The sequence below is a fragment of the Mustela nigripes genome, chromosome 16 (genome assembly GCF_022355385.1).
Source record: "Mustela nigripes isolate SB6536 chromosome 16, MUSNIG.SB6536, whole genome shotgun sequence".
Taxonomy (NCBI): Eukaryota; Metazoa; Chordata; class Mammalia; order Carnivora; family Mustelidae; genus Mustela; species Mustela nigripes.
Window position 1 is genome coordinate 44,086,700 of NC_081572.1, and position 19,082 is coordinate 44,105,781.

The 19,082-nt window shown below is 42.7% G+C and overlaps 1 protein-coding gene across 1 annotated transcript in view; it reads left to right on the forward strand.

Moving 5' to 3' along the window:
* Positions 1–19,082, forward strand: part of VPS53 (VPS53 subunit of GARP complex) — a 138,518-nt gene that overhangs the window by 45,481 nt on the left and 73,955 nt on the right. Inside the window, exons 8-11 of the mRNA XM_059379440.1 lie at positions 6,871–6,949; positions 9,526–9,669; positions 10,555–10,697; positions 13,617–13,758. Coding sequence (XP_059235423.1) covers positions 6,871–6,949; positions 9,526–9,669; positions 10,555–10,697; positions 13,617–13,758 — 508 coding nt within the window. The remainder of the gene's footprint in view (positions 1–6,870; positions 6,950–9,525; positions 9,670–10,554; positions 10,698–13,616; positions 13,759–19,082) is intronic.

A 19,082-nucleotide genomic window follows, 5' to 3' on the forward strand; every position in this document is an offset into this window, starting at 1 on the left:
TGGAATCAAACAATTATTGTTCTTTTGTGTCTGGCTTATTTTACTTAGTAAAATGTTTCAGGGTTTATCCGTGTTGTAGAATGTCTCAGAATTTCATACCTTTTTAAGGCTGAATATTTCATTGTATATATACACTACATTTTGTTCATCCATTCATCTGTGGGTGGATACACAGATTGCTTCTACCCATTAGCTGTTGTATGATAGACTGGGAGAATCTTTGGTCTGGCATTTCTTGTTGCCTGTTAAAAATCTGGTCAATCTGATTCTTAACTCCTTAATAAGGTCATCTATTTTCATTTCATTTTTCTTTTGCTGTGGAAGCCTTTGAGATTAGGGAGAGGGGCTGGTCAGGAATTTTACTAGGATATAGGTCTCTTTTCCTTCATGTTGCTCTGTACTTACCATATCTTCAGTCCGAAGACTCATGAGTTTCTTCAGTTCTGAGGAATCACTTTCTTCTGTTTCTTTGAGTAGTTTCTGTGCTTTGTTCTCTGTGCTTTCTCTTTTGGAATTTCTATTATGTGAATACTGGAACTTTTAAGTCTTTCTCTCTTTCTTTCTTTAGGGAGGACGAGGGGGTGATACAGAGGGAGAGGGCGAGAGAGATTCTGAAGCAGACTCCATGCCCAGTGCAGAGCCCAGCACAGGGCTTGATCCCACAACTTTGACTGAGATCATGACCCCAGCCAAAATCAGGAGTCAGTCACGCAACCAACTGAGCCACCTTGGCACCCCAGATTATATGTATTTTAAAGCTCTGATTTGCCTGTTCTGTTTCTTTGTCCTCTGATAGAAGGTTTTCGGTTTGCTGAGCATGGTAACTCTTTCTTGGCATTGGCATTCCTCCAGTGTTTGGTGATTTCTAACTGAAAGCTCGTTTTTGGCTTTGAGATTCTCTGTCATCCTGATCAGGGTTGCTCTTCTATTGCCACCTGCTAAGAGAGGGGTGGAATGTGCTGCTCAGCTAAGAGCCACAGATAGCTCTTCTTAGGTGACATGGGTCTGGAGCTGGAGGAGTTGCCAGGTAGATATGCCAGTGGCTGATCTGCTGGGCTTGGGGGCTCCCTGATCGGCCTGGATGTTGTCAGCCCTCTGGCCACTACGGAGGTTCTCAGACCCATACCCATTCCATGACCTGAGCGTTCAAGGCAGGGATGCAGACCTGGACACCAGCCGGCTTCATTACTCCCCTTGCAAGAGCCCAACATAGACTGCTGGCATTTGCTTTAGGGTCCCTCCTGCTCATGGGATCCACTGTCCTCATGTCTTTCGTTTTTGAAAAACAGTTTTCAGCAGTGGTTTCCTTCTTCAAGCCCGTGCTACCAAGCAGTTCTGAGTTTCTAGCATGCTTCTTCTTTTTTTGCCTGGTTCTGGATTTTTATTAAAACCTTTTTATTATTTCTCAGGATCTGGAGCAGGAAGGGGAGGTTGCAGCATGTGCTCAGTGTGCCATCTTAGAGTGGAAATGCCAGAGGACTATTAGGGAATGTAAGAACAGAGCTTGGCAGAATACTAGGGAAATCACCACCCTTTCCCCCATCCTTCCTAACTCCTTCACACTTAGAACTGGCCAATCGCCATATCACATGGGGGCATGAAGTAGCAAAGAGAGCAGACAAACAGAGCCTTATGAGCTGCCAGAAAGGAGACTCAAATGGAGAAGGCAGACTTGTTCTCAGGGGATAAGGGAGAAGAACGGAAAGGAAGGCACTATCACCTCCCCTTACCCTTGTGACAGTCCAGAGTTGATCTTTTTTTTCTCATTCACTTATTCTTTCCTTCATTTACCTAATAGATACACACTATGGACTTTCTGTGTCCTAGGGCCCGTGCTAGGGTATTGAAAGCACAAAGTAAGAAATACATACTCTGCCCTCAAGGAGTTCACCATTGTTGTGGGCAGAAGAGAGACACTAGTAGAAAATTCTAGTGTGGCATAGATACAACGGAAGTGGTAGATGCAGTACAAGCAATAGCCAGATCTCAGAAGAGAAACTGAAGGACTCAGCCTTTAGGGGCTGAGGGCAGGGTCACGGAAGAATTCAGTTTTCATCTGATCTTAAAAGATCAGTTGGTACTTTGGAGGACAGCAGAGTGTGAAAGTCTGCATAGGTAGGTAGAGTCGCATTTTGTATGCCTTGTGAAAGAGTCTATTCTTTATTTTGTGGACAGGAAAGATCTTAAGCAGGGAGGGGCATGATCTCATTTGTGTTTTGTAGTAGCTCTAAAGGACTGGAGATTGAGACTATGTTCTAGACCAGAAAAGATAAGAACCTCACCAAGACAGTAACAATGAGGCCAAGGAGATCTGGGGAGGCGTTTGTTATCAGTTGGTTGCATTGGGGCACATGGGTGTCTCAGTTGTTAAGCGTCTGCCTTCAGCTGAGGTTATGGTCCCAGGGTCCTAGGATCGACCCCCGCATTGGGCTTCCTGCTTGGCGGGAGGCCTGCTTCTCCCTCTCCGACTCCCTCTGCTTGTGTTCCCTCTCTCACTGTCTCTCTCTCTGCCAAATAAATTTTTAAAATCTTAAAAAAAAAAAAATCGGTTTTGTTGGGCGGCATTATTGGATGGCAGGAATATAGCAGAACTGAATTCTATTCCTAAAAAAGCAATGTAGGGACGAATAAGAGGATGCAGTCTTTTAGGACTCTGCTTTTTAACATTTTTCAAAGAGGTGGTTTTTATAAATTTGAAAGAACTTTGTGATTACTGTTGTAAGACATTCTCCTTGAAAAGAGACAATCTGACATTCTGGTAATGTATTTCAGTGCTCCGAACATTCATTATCATGTAGCGTTGCTGCCAACAGGAGGACTTTTTTCTTTCAGTTCATTTCGCAACTCCTATTAGCAAAAAATTTGTGTAGGTTAATACAGAATAAATATGTGCTATTAAGTAACCCTAAACACAAGAAATCTCTGGTTTTTAGTGCTTGACTACAATTGTTTTTCAAGAGGTACTCAAAGTTTGAGGAAAGTCCAGATTTCTTATTTTTAGCATCTTTTCTGGTGAATTCTCCTCCCTTATGTTTGCACGGTGATGGTAGAACCATCTGGAAATGATAGAAATAGCTGTTTGTTGGGGGGCAGGGGAGAAGGCAGCAGAGTTATGCTGTGTACATTGCTTCAGTTTCTCCAGTTTAATAGCTTGCTCTCTATAAATCGTAGTAGTCACATGAAAGGTTGTGCTCTGAAACCTTTGCCTGTACATTTGAAATATGAGGTTCATGGGCTTTGATTTGAATGTAGCTATTTCTTCCAGCTACCCTTCTGGAAAATGCTTAAATGTTAATGTAGCATTGAGGGAAAGATTTTTTTTCTTTGATATCATCTTTACATTTCAGAGCCTCCTGGCTTAAGAATATCCATGAGAGCAAATGTTTCTAGTAATCAGTCAGTATTTCCTGAGAAAGAGTAGAAGATTCTTGCACTCTCTTGAAACCCATAAAACTCTTGAACTAAAAAATATTTTTCAGAAAAAAAAAATATTTTTCGGGACTATAACTAACCTCTTACGTGGGAGAGGTACTTGGCAGGCTGGAGGGGATGGGGGGTTCCATGGTGTAGCAATGAAAGAAATTAGAGAATGAAACGGCCTGACTAGCTGTGTGACTTCAACAAGTCCTTTCTGAAAGAACTTCAGTTTCAAAAGCCTAAGGGTTATGCCTCATTGTCTCCCAGAATCACACTTAAGATTCTGGATTCGGATTCTTTAGAAAGCCTGTCTGTTTGGAAATAGAGCATCTGACTAATCTGACTCATTAGCCATTCTGTCCAGGACAGACTGTGTGTTTAGGAGGTCAGTTCATTGTGAAGTCCTGAGGGTATTTCCGTTGGGGCATTTACAAGGTAATGGAAGCATCAGGATTACTTTATCTACAAATGTCTAAATAATTTTCATAATTTGCTGTATCCTTCTGCTTCCACCCACTGTACAAACTGATAGCACATGTAGGAAAGGTCACCTTTGTTTTTTGTTTTTGTTTTTTAAGTTTATTTGTCTAAGAGAGAGAGGGAACACAAGCAGGGGGAGCAGCAGGCAGAAAGAGAAGCAGGCTCCCTGGTGAGCAAGGAACCCGATGCGGGACTGGATGCCAGGACCCTGGGATCATGACCTGAGCCGAAGGCAGACTCTTAACCCACTGAGCCACCTAGGCATCCCAGGAAAGGTCATCTTTGAACAGTCCTTCGTCAGATGGTATGGCAGGTGCTAGAAGTCATTGGTTGACCTTCCTTTCTGAGGAGCATAGTGACTCCTTTGTTTTCTAAGTATGATCAACCCTGAGTTGTCACCATCTAAGTGGATGACTTACTTGGATACCGGGAGGAATTTTTATTTACTCTCTTCTCTGTTAGTTATAGATAGGTTTCTTAATCATTCTTACGAAAATCAGGATAGCTCAACTCTTCTGCTACCAGCATCTCAGCTGGTCCCATCTGTTTACCATAGGAACTTCCTTTTCCTCGTTAGCAGAGGAAGGAGTGTGGCCGAAGATGTGTTCTTTTAGTGTTGACTTCTTTCTAGGATCCTGTTGAGGCAACTGGTGGTAAAGACTGCTGTTCACGTCTCACCCTGAAAATGCATGGAGGCCTGGTTGGGGTTTATAGATGTCGTCACTAACATCAGTAAGGGGGACATGGTTGCTTTTTCATCCAAGTCATCGACAGACACTTGGAAAACTATGCTTGGAAACACTTACATTCCATGGAAACGTTTATGTTCCAAAGCCCACTCTTCTGCTCCTGTGTTAGCCATAGGTCTCGCTTTCAGTCACCAGTGCAGGGGTCTGCTGTTGCCAGCTCGCCATGAAGGTGGGTGCAGAGGCATAAGCAGTCCCCCTGAGGACAGGGAGAGGCATCCGGTCCAGGCCTGCATCCCCACCCTCTTACTTCACAAATCTTCTCAGTTGTGGCCCAGGTAAGGGAAATGACTTGTTTACATGTGGCTCGCTGGTGGCAGAGCTAAGTCTAGACTATCTCAAGATGTGACTTTGGAAATGGACTGAAGAAGACGATAGGGGGATCTGCCAGTCATATTCTTGTACTTCCCCTGTCTTCTGCACTCTGGAAGTACCCAGCCTTACCATAGGCTCTGGCTGTCTCAGGCACCCCAGCTTTTGCTGGGTGGAGTTGGGGGGAGGGGAGAGGGGGGAGGGTGTAAAGGGCAGAGGAACCTTCATACCACTGAGGTGCTCAGGAGCCATGAAAGTATGACCGGGAATGTCCCTGACGGGGGGGTAGAACTTCCCCTCCAGGAACTGTCCCTGTGTCTTGGGAGGAACTGGTGCTCTCTCTTTGTGGTGCCAAGAGGCAAGCAGGAGCAGAAGGGCCAGAGGCTCTGGAAGCTCTGTCTTGTGATCGGGCCCAGGGGAGGCTGTCTGCCTGGCCCATTATGTGGAGTCACAAGACCTCTGAGGTAGTTTTACAGAAGCATGTTCTCTGCTCTCCTGTCAGAGCTCACACTCAGGGCATATTTCCCACTGTGCATTCGGCATCTTGAGGTGGCTGGTCCTGCTTATGATCTGGGGGCCGCTCCGGTAACAGCCTTATCTCTGTCACTGAGTGACTAAAGAGGCTACAAAGCCACCTGTAAGAGTGGTTTTAAAAGTTTTGAAGATGGTGAAAAAACCCTGAAAAGTACCTGGAGTAAAGCATAATTATAACGATGCCACAGAAAAAAACCAGATTGTTTGGGGTCCTGCCTATCCCCTCATTTAAAAAAAAATTTCTCAGTTGATTGCCAGCCACTGCTGAATAGCCCAAGAAACTGTGGTTTTGAGCTATTTGCTATTTCTAGAAACTTCAAAAGTTAATTCCAAAGTAACAGGGTGGAGACCAAAAAAGGAAGAACATGATTTTATGGCGCTTCTAGCAAGGGTAAAATATTTGCCTCAGGCTCAGGGCAGTAAGCTCTGTGAGAATGGCTGGCGGGAGGCATCCAGCTCCCCCGGGGGAGGACGTGATCATTGCAGGTGGTGCTGACACGCACAGTTCCTTTCTCATGCCAGCTGCTTCTCCTCTCTCCTCTCAGCCGACAAGTATTTTTGAGCTCCTGGTAGACACACAAATGCCAGGTTAGGTACTGACCTCTCCTTTTGAGCTCATTTTTGTTGTCAGCCAGGCTTCTGAGTGAACTTCAGCCTTCATTCAGTGGCCTTCACCCCCAAGTAACAGCTCATTTTGTCTTTCGAATCTTCTTCTTTTTACCTTAGGAAACATTCCTTTTGCTCATTTGTTGTTGTTGTTTTAAGATTTTATTTATTTATTTATTTATTTATTTGAGCAAGGGAGTGCACAAGAGCAGTAGGGAGAGGGAGAGAGAACCAACCCAGGGCTTGATCACACCACCACAAGATCATGACCTGAGCCAAAATCGATTCGGAGGGTTAACTCACTAAGCCACCCAGGTGCCCCTTCTTTTGTTCATTTGTTAAAATTTAGGATCCTGATGTTGACTTAAGGATTGAAAAAGCAGCATCTCTGAGGCAGGTTGGAGTCCTCCTGTGTTCTGGACTCCAAGGAGCAGGGATGCAGCCCTAGCAGTAATCCAACATGGATTTCTATTGGATTGGGGGTTCTTCTGTAGCATTTTCTCATGGCGTGACTACCCTCTGATGACACCTTAGAAAGATAAACATATACTCCCTTACACCAGGCGAGGGTTAGCCTAGAAAAACTTTAGGATATAGAAAATCCATCATGGCAATAAATCAGATGCCTGGGTCCTGGTCATAAAGCCGCTACTAACTAGTGTGTGACCTCTCTTCTCTAGCCACCACCCAATCTGAGCCCAATCGATCTTTGCATACTTACTTACGGATATATGAAAATGACACCAGGCAATAACATGTTCTCTTTTCCCTGCAGAGTGAAGGCTGCCCAGACTGAGTTAGGACAGCAAATCCTGGCTGATTTTGAAGAAGCATTTCCTTCCCAGGGCACCAAGGTATTATTATCCATCCTGTCTTAGAAGTTATCACCATTCTTTCCTAATTCACATTCTCTGCCGTGACTTCCTTTACCATTCCAAAAGTGCCTGCTGGCAGCCATAAGTCTGTCTGCTAGAGGTTTGGGATGATGAGACCATCCTTGATTTTAAATATCCCAAAGCGATGTTGGTTCTTTATCTGTGGTCTTCAGCATCAAAGAGCGAGGATTTATTTTGGTTTAATTTAATATGTGTCAAACCTAGTATCTCATCTGCCCAGCAAATTTCTTTTTTCTCATGCCTGTGTTAAAAAAAAAATTTTTTTTCAAGCCGCAGTGTTTTTTAGAATCGTTACATAACTTACTGGTTTCAGTTTGGTGAAGAGACAGCTGGGAGGAGCATCCACAGGCTTATGTAACTCTCAGAGCGACACAGGAGACTCACTTTTAATGATCAGAAGCCTGTTCTTTGGGATTAATCCCTTTAACTCTCGCTGGTGGCATGGCTGTTTGTGTTGTGTCTGCGAAGGCTCTGGTATTTTGCTTGTGGGCTACGGTTACACTTCTCCCATAACAAGCTTTGCCTCACTTGGCTGTCACTGTGCCTGGGTAGCTGCTTTTAGCTCTATCTTTCAAATTGTAGCAGATGTAATCTTAATGCTTTGCATGTGTTGGGGAGAAAAGAACCTTTAGAAGCTTTTTTTCTCTATTATTTGAGCTATTTCAAGAGAAAGAATTATTCAACACAGAAATGAACTAGAGCACACACAGGCAAGCAGCGTTCCTCACTGCACTTGGCAAGTAGAGGTGGCGGTATATGTTCATTTACTGAGCCAAGGGACATTTCCTGGACCTGCTTTATAATTCAGTAACTGGAAATATCTTGATCATTTTTCTTTGTGCTCCATGAAAGAAACTTAGGAAGTAGGTGGGGGTAGGTGCCCCGGCTTTGTAGATTACTTCCTATAGGAAACGTGCTCTGGATTTTAATGTCTGCATAGGTTAATGGCTGCCTTCTAGTAATCAGTTATTTTATTTGTAAAATGTGTTCCTCTCAGGACTTTATATTCTTTATTCATTTGCTATAACTGTGGGGAGTGGATGTTGGAAAGCCATTCTTTTAAAAGGCATTGCAGGACATTCACAAATTATAAACTGTTCTTAGCCCAGACTGTTCTTAGCCAAGAGTCTGCTATACTATACTCTGGTATCTAGCCCAGTTTCATGGAGCTTCAGAAAGATATGAATGAAGCCTAGCTTTATGGTTTAGAAGAAACGAGTCATGACCTACTTTATATCTTTTTCTCAGATCTCACCAGGCAGATGAAGTTAAAATGGTTTTCTTTAACAACTTGCTTACTTTTTCTGTGGCTAGGTAACTTAATTTTTTTTTTTAAGTTTTGTATTCTCCTTTTCAGTGACTGATCTTTTCTTAAAGGCCTTGTGTTGCTATTCCTATTTCACAAATAAAATTTGTGTAAGGTAAAAATTGTACAAGGTAACCTACTAAGCCCTTTTTAAATGAAAATATCTGAATCCATGAGCCCATAGGTTTCGGCTTCTGTGACTTCTCTGTCAGATCAAACACTTTCATCCAGAAGCAAGAGGTGGGCAGTCAGAGCATTCAACAGATAGCATAACAACCATTCAACACAGAGTGAGTCAGCATCCTAACAATTTAGCTCTCAGGCAGCTTAGTAACACTTAACAAAACTCTTGAACTTCGGTCAAGACAGACACATTATTGGACAGAGTTTACCCAAAAGAGTCATAAAGATTTGGAAGAATGTTAATCATCACCTAATTGAAGTCCTTTTTTTTTTTAATTTAATTTTCGGATGAGTTTCAGTAATTGCGCCAAAGCCACACAGCTATCTAGTCAAGCCAAGAGTAGATTCCAGGTGTTCTTTTTGTTCTAGTCCACCCCGCCAACCATGTTCATTCAGTGAGTTACTTTAAAGAAAAGTTGGCTAGATTGCATTCATTGCCTTCAGTAACAACAAAGGCCTTCCCATCGTGATGGATCAATATAGCCCCTCAGAAGGCAGTAGCCTTCTAATGCCTTTCAGATCAAGGGACCAGTATACTAATATTTTACTTCTGGCTACCTGCCTCGGTTGTTGACAGCCAAACAAGTCTGGCAGTTTGGAACCTGGTTTTAGATTTTAAATGCCACTGCACTGTTTGGCACAAATATGGCACTTTAAGAATAGGAGTCGGAGTTTGGAATCAGGGGAAAGTGGCATGTGGGGAGTAAGAGTGGTGTCCTTCTGGACATGTGGCTCTTCACCAAGGCGATTTCAGTTTTTGTATTCAGAAAGCAAAATTTCCTATGACCATTGCTGGCCCTGTTTCCACAGTGTCTCCTTGCTGATTCGCAGAGTAGCTTTTGTATTGGCTACTACATACTAGCTTAATCATTCTTTCATTGAGTAGCAAGTAACTAAAATATCCATCCACAGCAAAAGAATAAGTGTCAGGGGAATGGAAGTAATAATAACTTCAAGAGAGGAACAAGAAGTAGCAGCTGTCAGAGTCCTGGAGAATGAAAGGTTGTTTCAGGCTCTTGAACTGCTGTGTTGTTTGTTTTACCAGAGGCCAGGAGGACCCAGCAATGTCCTACGGGATGCATGTCTGGTTGCTAATATTTTGGATCCTAGAATCAAACAAGAAATCATCAAAAAGTTTATTAAACAGCATCTGTCAGAATATCTAGTACTTTTTCAAGAAAACCAAGATGTAAGTATTAACCAAATGAAATTGATGTGACATTTGAATTTTATTGAAAATTAAATACCTCGAGTCTGCTGATTCATATTTTAATAGTATTACTGCCTTAAAATGTTGATGTTGAACTGTGAATTTTAGGGGCTGACTCTACAGTTCAATGGTTCCTTTTTTTTTTTTTTTAAGACTTTTTTATTTATCTGACAGAGAGAGACCAAGCGGGCAGAAAGACAGGCAGAGAGAGAGAGAGAGGAGGAAGCAGGCTCCCTGCCAAGCAGAGAGCCCGATGTGGGACTCGATCCCAGGACGCTGAGATCATGACCTGAGCCGAAGGCAGAGGCTTAACCCACTGAGCCACCCAGGTGCCCCATACAGTTCAATGGTTCTTAACCATTTTGAGGTCATTGACCCTTTGAAGAAGTTAATGGAAGCTATAGATCCTCTCCCCAGAAAAATGTACCTGTGCATAAAACTTCACATACCGCTTCAGGAAATTTCCAGATCCCTGAAATCTAATCATAGAGCCAAGTTAAGAACCTCTGGATCAAGTGAAAAAGTAGCCCATATTCTTTAAAACTGTGAGAAATAGGAGTGTCTGGGTGAGGTTCAGGTGCTGGTTGAGTGTCGGACTCTTGATTTTGGCTCAGGTTCTGATCTCAGGGTTGTGAGATCAAGCCCTGCACTGGGCTTCGCGCTGGGCATAGAGCCTGCTTGGGATTCTCGGTCTCCCCCTCTAAAAAATAAATAAAGTAAAATAAAATTAAGCAAAATAAAACAAAACTGTAAGAAATAAAGAGATTGGTTGTGTTTTTCTTGGTTCTGTGTTTTTGTTTATTTCCTAAAACTGTCAGCACTACTTCTGAGCACTGTGTGGATTTTGTTTCCTACCTTCCTAAGGTCGCCTGGCTGGACAAAATCGACAGACGCTATGCCTGGATAAAACGCCAGCTTGTGGACTATGAGGAGAAATATGGTCGTATGTTTCCACGTGAGTGGTACATGACCGAGAGGATTGCAGTAGAATTTTGCCATGTCACAAGGTAGAGTCCAACTCTGCTGGTTTTATGTTCATTGAAATTGGTTGGTTAAAATCAATCCCCTGGTGTCTGGAGGTTCCATCTTGTCTTGTGGATTGGGTAACATTTCCACCTTTTTGTTGTTGTTATTGGAGAGTCATCATTGTAATGAGAACGTCTTAATCTGTGCTGGACTCTCTCCCTTTAGATGACCCTTTTTCTGTTGAAGGTCATATTTTATAAATCCAAAATCAACCCCTGAACTCCAGCTGCAGCTGTATTCCGACTTCTCCAACTTCAGAGATCCAAACCTAGAGGGAGAGGGCTTGTATGTGGAGTAAGAGTAAAAACTTCTAGAAAAAAAGTGAAAAAGGGTACACAAGAGTCCTGGGCTGGTAGCCTATAGTCAAAGCCTCCTCCCCTCTTCCCCCCCTTTAGAGTAATATGTATAAAACACAGCAGCTTCGTCTGCTCCTGTCTTTGCTCTAAGACTTTCCTGTAGCCTGACCCTTGCCTTGAACAGCTCCTGCCTTCTGGACTTAACCTACGCAAGGCTCATCCACCAGATTTTCCTGTGTTACTCATCACCCTACATTTTCTCCTGTGTCTCTATCATATATATCAGTGTACAGTGTATATATCCATGCTTCTCTGACTTGCTCCTGCATACATCGTTCCATAGGGACAGGGACACATACTTCAGTGACACTCAAGAAATATTTCCTGAACAAACTTCCTGCCCCTAATGCAGTGTTTTTATAGTCTTTGGATAGTTAATAATATCGGCATCTGAATGTTCTAAGCATCCTAAAGACCTTCTGTCATTCGTCCTGTCTCTGCAGTTTCATGAACAAAGCCCAGGGCCAGGGAGTCCATTTACATTGAAGAGCTAAAACCCAAGAAGTTTAGATTGGTGTGTCTATGACAAAGCTAAAGCTAGAGTCAATTTTTTTTAATCCTTTACTTGCTGCTTGACCACAGCAGTGGTAGTAACTGGGTTTTATTAGTTATCTATGCCTTTCTTTTTTTTTTTTTTTTTTTTAAGATTTTATTTTTAAATTTATCAATGAGAGAGAGAGAGCATAAACAGGAGGAGGGGCAGAGGGAGAGAGACAGGCAGACTCCCCACTGAGCAGGAAGCCTGACATGGGGCTTGATCCCAAAACCCTGAGATCATGATCTAAGACAAAGTCAAATGCTTAACTGACTGAGCCACCCAGGCGCCCCAGTTATCTATGCCCTTCTCACAGTGCACAGTTACATCAGCTCCAGGCTAATTATTTTTTAAAAGCCCCATGTGTGAGCATAACTCAGCCACCTTAGAACAATTCATGGTAGGTATTTTTCTTAAAATCAGAGAATATATAATAAAGTTGTATGCTTTAAACACCTGGGGGGCAGATTTCCTAAGGGTTATTGGCTCTTGCCTTTATTATTTTATTTATTTATTTATTTAGATTTCATTTATTTATTTGTCAGAGAGAGAGAGCGCACGAGAGAGCAGGCACAGGCAGACAGAGTGGCAGGCAGAGGCAGAGGGAGAAGCACGCTCCCTGCCGAGCAAGAAGCTAGATATGGGACTCGATCCCAGGACGCTGGGATCATGACCTGAGCCGAAGGCAGCCGCTTAACCAACTGAGCCACCCAGGCATCCCTATTATTTTCTTTTAATAGGCATTTTGTTTTAGAGTAATTTTAGGATCACAGCAAAATTGAGAGGGAGATGCAAAGGTTTGCCATATACTCCTGCCCCCACACGTGCATAGCCCCCCTCTATCAACATCCCCCACCAAAATGTACATTTGTCAAAATTGATAAACTTGCAGGAACAGATCATTACCACCCAGAGCCCACAGTGTGCATTCGAGTTCATTCTGATGTACATTCTGTGTGGCTGTTGTTCTCAGAAGCATATTTGCTACCACAGGTTTAGATAACCTTTAAATGTTGATTCAAGGACAGTTGGGGTTGTCGCCTTCTAAGTCCCGATTAGCAAAGAAAGCACATTCCTTGAGAAATTGATAAATAATTCTCTTGAGGCTACAGTTCAGTGACTTGCAAACTAATTCTGCAAAGAAAGCAGTCTGCAGGAGGCAGGGAGTCAGCCATAAATCTGCCATCGAAGTGGCAGCTAATGGCCATGTTGCTTCTGTTGCTGCCAAGCTTTTATTGTTGGAATTTTGGCTAAAATCCTACAGATACATAATTTTCAAAGACTTGCAGAGGCTCTTTGTTTGGTTTTGCCGTTTCTTTGTATGGGAAGATAACCATGGCTCAGTACTGTGGCTCAGTACTTCCTAAGAGCTCCCAGGTCACTGCTACCCCACAGCTCCCACTCTGAAGCAGAACACTGGATTGGCACGCAAGCTTTGCAGGCAGGACCCGCCCGAGCACATGCACGTCACTTCTCACATGGGGACTGTAGCCTCCTACTTGTAGTTCCAGGGTTCCTGCTCTCTGGGTGAAGAGATGGTGATTGAGCTCTTTGGAAGAGGGGGCTTTGTAATCCAGTAAGGAATGACTTGTGACATCATATAAAATATATGCATGTCAAATTATGCATATATAAATACATCATACATCAAATGTATGCATGTAAAATTCTTCGTAAGTGCTTTATATTTACATTATTAACAAATTACAGAAAGGTTGAAAGATCTAAAAATAGTAGTGACTATATAAACAAATTGATCTCCTTAATCCTCGATTTCTTTTGACTAGTGGGCCATTTCACTTTCAAATTCTTATTTAGAGCATGTATTTCTATTCTCCAAACATTCAGCTTGGTAACAGACCTCAGGATTTAAAATGACCACATTTTTTGTGGGGGGATATAAGCTAAAACCGTTTTTTGGGGGGGAATATAAGCTAAAACCATTTATCCTATCTTGAACAGATTTGGGTTTTTTTTTTTAACATCATTCTTATTTCTTTATTTTGAAGGACAGAACTTGCCAAGATTATGCGCACCAGAGCTAAGGAAATTGAAGTGAAATTGCTTCTGTTTGCTATTCAGAGAACAACTAACTTTGAGGGGTTTCTCGCCAAACGCTTCTCTGGGTGCACCCTGACAGATGGAACTCTGGTAGGACCTTCCCGAGGGAAGCTGGAACAGGAAATCAGGGGGTTGGGGGGTGGGGCTTCCCTTCAGTCTTTACCAGTTTGGTGGTTCCTTCCAGTGGCTCAACTGCTCAGTCCCTCATTCCAGGGATTTCACTAAATTATGCAAATGGGGACACAGAGTATTGCACATTTTTAGAACGTCCTGTCATCATTTTAAGTAGTGGCTGCATGTAGCCTCACTTACTTAGTCACAAATACCATATTACTTTATCAGCTGTTGATCTGTATCACATGTAGGGTATGTTTTACCTTAGAATTTGTTTTCTTAATGTCTTTGGGCAGCAGACCAGGTCAGTGTGTCTTTGTAAACCTGAAAGCCAAGTATACAAATTTGCATGTCAGAGAAACACTAAAAGATTAAAACAGAAAGGTACATAGGTCTGAGGACCAGGCACCTCTGTTGGAAAGATGGGGTGTGTGTTGTTAGTTAATATCATTTAATATCTATGTAAGCAAAGACCAGGTTCAAAGCATCTCTCTAAAAACTTCTTTTCAGAAACCCAGCCTCCTTGCTAACACATCAATATGCTTTCTTCAGATTTCCTCTCCACAAGGAAACCAAATTTTTATGTTTTATAGTAAATTCTGTTTGCATCATTACACATGGGCATGCACACACATGGACTTTGAGCTCCTCGAATGTAGGAATCATGGTTGATTCATCTCTGTTCCCTAGTCATGCAAAAAATACACAGACCTTGTGCAGGCCAGCAGGAATGAGGAGAGAAGGAAAACAGGAGCTAAGGAGGAAGAAATCCAAGTCAAGAGAGTCAGACCTCTTAAGTTCCTTAAAAGTGGTAATGGAGAAGTGATATGATTTGGTAGGAAAATCCTTGGACCAACACATCAAGAGACACTTGTGATCCAATCCAGACCCTGCTATAATTCAGTGAACTGCCTTCTAGAAGAAACTAGCCTTGAATAAGAGAGTACTAAGGGAGATAAACAAGACATCAAACCCAGAAGCCATAATGAAAAGTAGCTGAAAGATTTCACAAAATACAAAAAGAACAAAAGAGACCATTAATGTAATTAAGGGATAACAACTAGGAAAAAACAGTTTAAGCTCTAAGGCCAAGAATTTATATCCAAAGTAAAAAATTCTTTAAAATCAATAAGAAAAAGGCAAGTAACCAACTAGAAAAATGAGTACAGAGTCTAGCAAGAAATTCACTGAAGAAATACAGTTGGCCAATAAACATGAAGAAAATAGAACAGGATACTCATTTTCTTTTATCAGGTTGGCAAAAAGTTACAAGACTAACAATACAGACTTTTAGTGCTAGGAGACAAATTGGTGCAGTCTTTAGCTACTTGTCTTTATGTATCAAAAGCTAACATGTGCATGCCCTTTGAGGCAACAGTTTTACATCTAGATATGAGGTCTACAGAAAAATCCATACATGGAGAGGATGATGTACTAAGAAAGGGGAACTGCAGCCTTCAAAGCAAAAAAAAAAAAAAAAAAAGGTTTTTATAATGTTTATCACTGAAGAATAGTTAAATAAAATATGATATATCCGTATTGTGGAATAATGGTAGAATGTGGGATCTATCTAGATGTATTATCATAGAAAAGAAATCTCTCAGGGCACCTGGGTGGCTCAGTCAGTTAATCATCTGCCTTTGGCTCAGGTTGGGGTCCTGGGGTCCTGGGATCGAGCCCCACGTCAGGCTCCTTGCTCAGCAGGGAGCTTGCTTCTCCCCCTGCCTGTGTTCACATACTCTCTGGCACATAAATAAAAATAAATACTAAAATAAATAAATAAATAATAAATTAAAATTACAAATAAAATCTTAAAAAAAAGAAACCTCTCAGATACATTGTCAAATGGAAAATGGAAGCTGCAGCTAGTATATATGGTGTAATTCCACATGTAAAAACCAAAAAGCATCTTTATGAATGTAAACGTGTAAAAAAAGGTCTAGAAATGATAACAATGGATGTTCTGGGGAAGGAAGTTGGAGTGAGAGTACTGGAGAAGCAGAGAATTATTTTTTTTATTTTATTCTGGTATTTTGTTTGAAATTTTCTTACACACATACATTTCCATCGTTTTTTAAAAATACTTTTTGTTTTCACATGCTTTCATTAAGTCATTTTTCAGTTTTTTTTAAATGAGGGAGATGAGCCAAAACAGGAACTTCCAAACTGTTTAACAAATTCTAATGCGGAATCCACATGAAATAACAGCTAACATTTTTGAACATCCTCTGTGTGTTCCACACTGTGCTATGTACGTTTGTCTGTGGTCAGTCGCTGGGCTTCATCAGCTGTAGGAGGGAAGTGCTATATTCATTTCAGATTTACCAGTGGTCACACAACCACTGCAAATGCAGAAAAACAGCTACTCTGGTTGAAGCAGGGAAGTCAGAACAGAGATTGGGCCTGGAGTCCTGTTCGCTTGTTCACCCTTCACCTTTCCTACCTTCCTGAGCCCCCATGCTCTTAGTCCTAAAATCCTGGGACGTCAGCGGCATCCCGTCTTTGCCTTCTTGTAAGACCTGCCTCAGAGTAGGTGTATTGGGATCTGGTCCCTCAGGACACTGGGATGAAGAGTGGTGGCAGTGGCACTCAGTTTTAAGGTGAGACCAGAAGGCCCTACCTACTTAGGGCCAGTCATGAGAGTATTGAAATAAAATATAAGGAACCACAGAGCATTCTTTCCATACTGAAAAAATAAAAATACATACGTATATTCCTCTGCTTGTTACTGCATGTTCAAAATTGGTTTCTTTTTAGTAACAAGGGAAAAAAATAGGCCATAAAACAAATGAAAACGCCCCTAAATAAGATGTAAGTCACAAAAGGAAATAATAGGTAGTGGAATGTGATTGGAAAAAGAATGTGTCTCTCTCCTGAGAAGTATTCGGTTGACTTCAGCACCTGATAACCTTATGTTGACCCTCCCCTCTGCGCTACCTGCGCCGTGTTTCTGGCCTGGTTTCATACAGAGACCCATGCAGCTCTGGGCTCAGCCCTACAGCTGAAGCACTGAGCCTAGACCCCCACCAGGCAGCGCCCCATTGTGTGCCCATGGCTTCTGCTGGACGAGTCAGGGGAGCCTAAGGACGGGTTCTCCGAGCCAGTATTCCAGCAACCCGTATGGGAAATAGATCCCGATGCAGGCTGCTTGAATAACACTAGTGCCAAACACCTGTTTTGAACCCTTTGTCTCCTTTGGCTGGGCCTTACTCACTGCTGATTTTGCTTTTACATTTAGGGAGCTGTAGGATTGCAGGGGAACAAATGGCCCTGTTCTATCTGATGACCACGATAGCCCGTAAACCTGGAGCTGTCCTAGGACACATCACATCTCATTTGTGCTAGGAGATGCCCCAGAGGCCCAAAGAGGTAGAGTAATGTGACTCAGGAAGGCTCCCTCTGGACAAGGTGAGCCTGTTAAATGGGATAACAGATACAGACCATGAAAAACGGGAAGGAGCTGTTTTGAAGACAACACTTTTTGTTTTGTTTTTTAGAAAATAACTATGAATGTCAGAGTGGCAGCTGGCCCACAGTCAGTACCTTTTGTCTGAGGGAGGAGAGGGTTTGGAAGGGCTTGTTTCTTGGGGCCGTGTGGCCTCTCTGTACTTAGGCTCACTCTGCAGGGCCAGGCTTCTGGACTGAGCCTTCCACCTCCTGGCAGGTGCTGTGCTCCAGGGGGTCTGGTCATGGTCAGCTGGGAACACTTAAACCTTTTGGCTTTTCTTTTTTATCAATTTACCATTTTTTGCCTTATGTTTTGGAAATTTTCTGGCAGAATTGATTTATAAATTTCTCCAATTGTTCACTTGTTGCATCCTCTACTATTAAGGTTTGTGGAGCGTTCCAGATTACAAATCCTTGGCCAGGGAATCCTGCTAAGCCATAAACTCTTTATTCTCCCCCCTAGTGGTCAGCTGTCTTTTCCACAGACTTCTCCAAATCATTCAACTTATTTTTTTTTTTAAGATTTTATTTATTTATTTGACAGAGAAAGATCACAAGTAGGCAGAGAGAGAGGGGGAAATCAGGCTCCCTGCTGAGCAGAGAGCCCAGATGTGGGCCTCGATCCCAGGACCCTGAGATCATGACCTGTGCTGAAGGCAGAGGTTTAACGCACTGAGCCACCCAGGTGCCCCAATCATTCAACTTCTTTAGGTCAGACTCTTTCCCCAGACCACTCTTTGTCCTAGTTATCATGGCCCAGCAACCATTTTGCATTCCAAGTCCTGGCATTAGCTGGTCCATAACATCTCTAAGGGGTTTCCCTTGAAGGTCAGTTTCTAGAAAGGCAGCAGAACTCCCACCGCCACCTCACCGGGGCAAGCCAGGTCATAGAGAATCAGTTCACTGCAGCCTGCCTTGGGAATATGAAAATGTCATGCTTCTCACTGTAGGTAATGTTCATTCTGAGCCTCGCCTACCACTTCTATGTTGTGGGCCGGGTGGGGCCACACCTTCATCTGCAGCCTGTAGGCCTCAGGACCAGGGCCGCTGGTGGATTAGTCATAGCCAGTGATCATGCTACCAACAGTGCTGGGAAGAGGTGGCCTGGGACAGGCTGGGGGTCCGAGTGGCCTGACTTCACAGTCTAGCTGCTCGTCACCCCACCTGATGACTTGCTGCTCCTTGTCTCCTTACCTCCTCCCTGTGCTGCCTTGGTTTTTGGGAAATTGCTTGTGGTTACCATTTTATTTCAGGGCATCAGAATAAACTACAAAATGAACTAAGGTGTATCTTCATATCCTGTAGTGTATGCCAAATTTCATAGAGGGCTCTGAATTCCTTGCAAAGTTATGGAACAGATAAGTGAGCCAAGGAGTCATGTTGACCAAAGACCCTCCCAGCCCCACCCACCCCCTTCTCACTGTATTATTCAGTTCCTTTTAAGTCCTTTGCTGACTGATTAACAATTAGGGTGAGCTGGAGAGACTATGAACTCACCCAGAAGGACTCACCCAGAAGGACGTGCCACAGTCCAGCTCCTCCTAACTGATCAGTGTGATGCGTCATCTTTGGCTCTTTTTTGACAGATGCAACTTTGACATCTGATAGAGGTGGAAACTGAAAGAACCTTAAGGACAGGGTTCATCTTGTTTTATGGTACTAGCCCTAACAAGTTTATAGTGCCCTATGCTGTAATTTATTGGAAGAAGTGAGCTGCCATTGCTTTCTGCTAATTGCCTAAACTCCTGGCCCTTAAGAGGGATTCAAAGTACCCTATAAATTAAAATGCCTTGAAATTAAAAGCAAATGTCTCAATGTGATTTAACTACACCTACATGTATTCTTAGTAACTC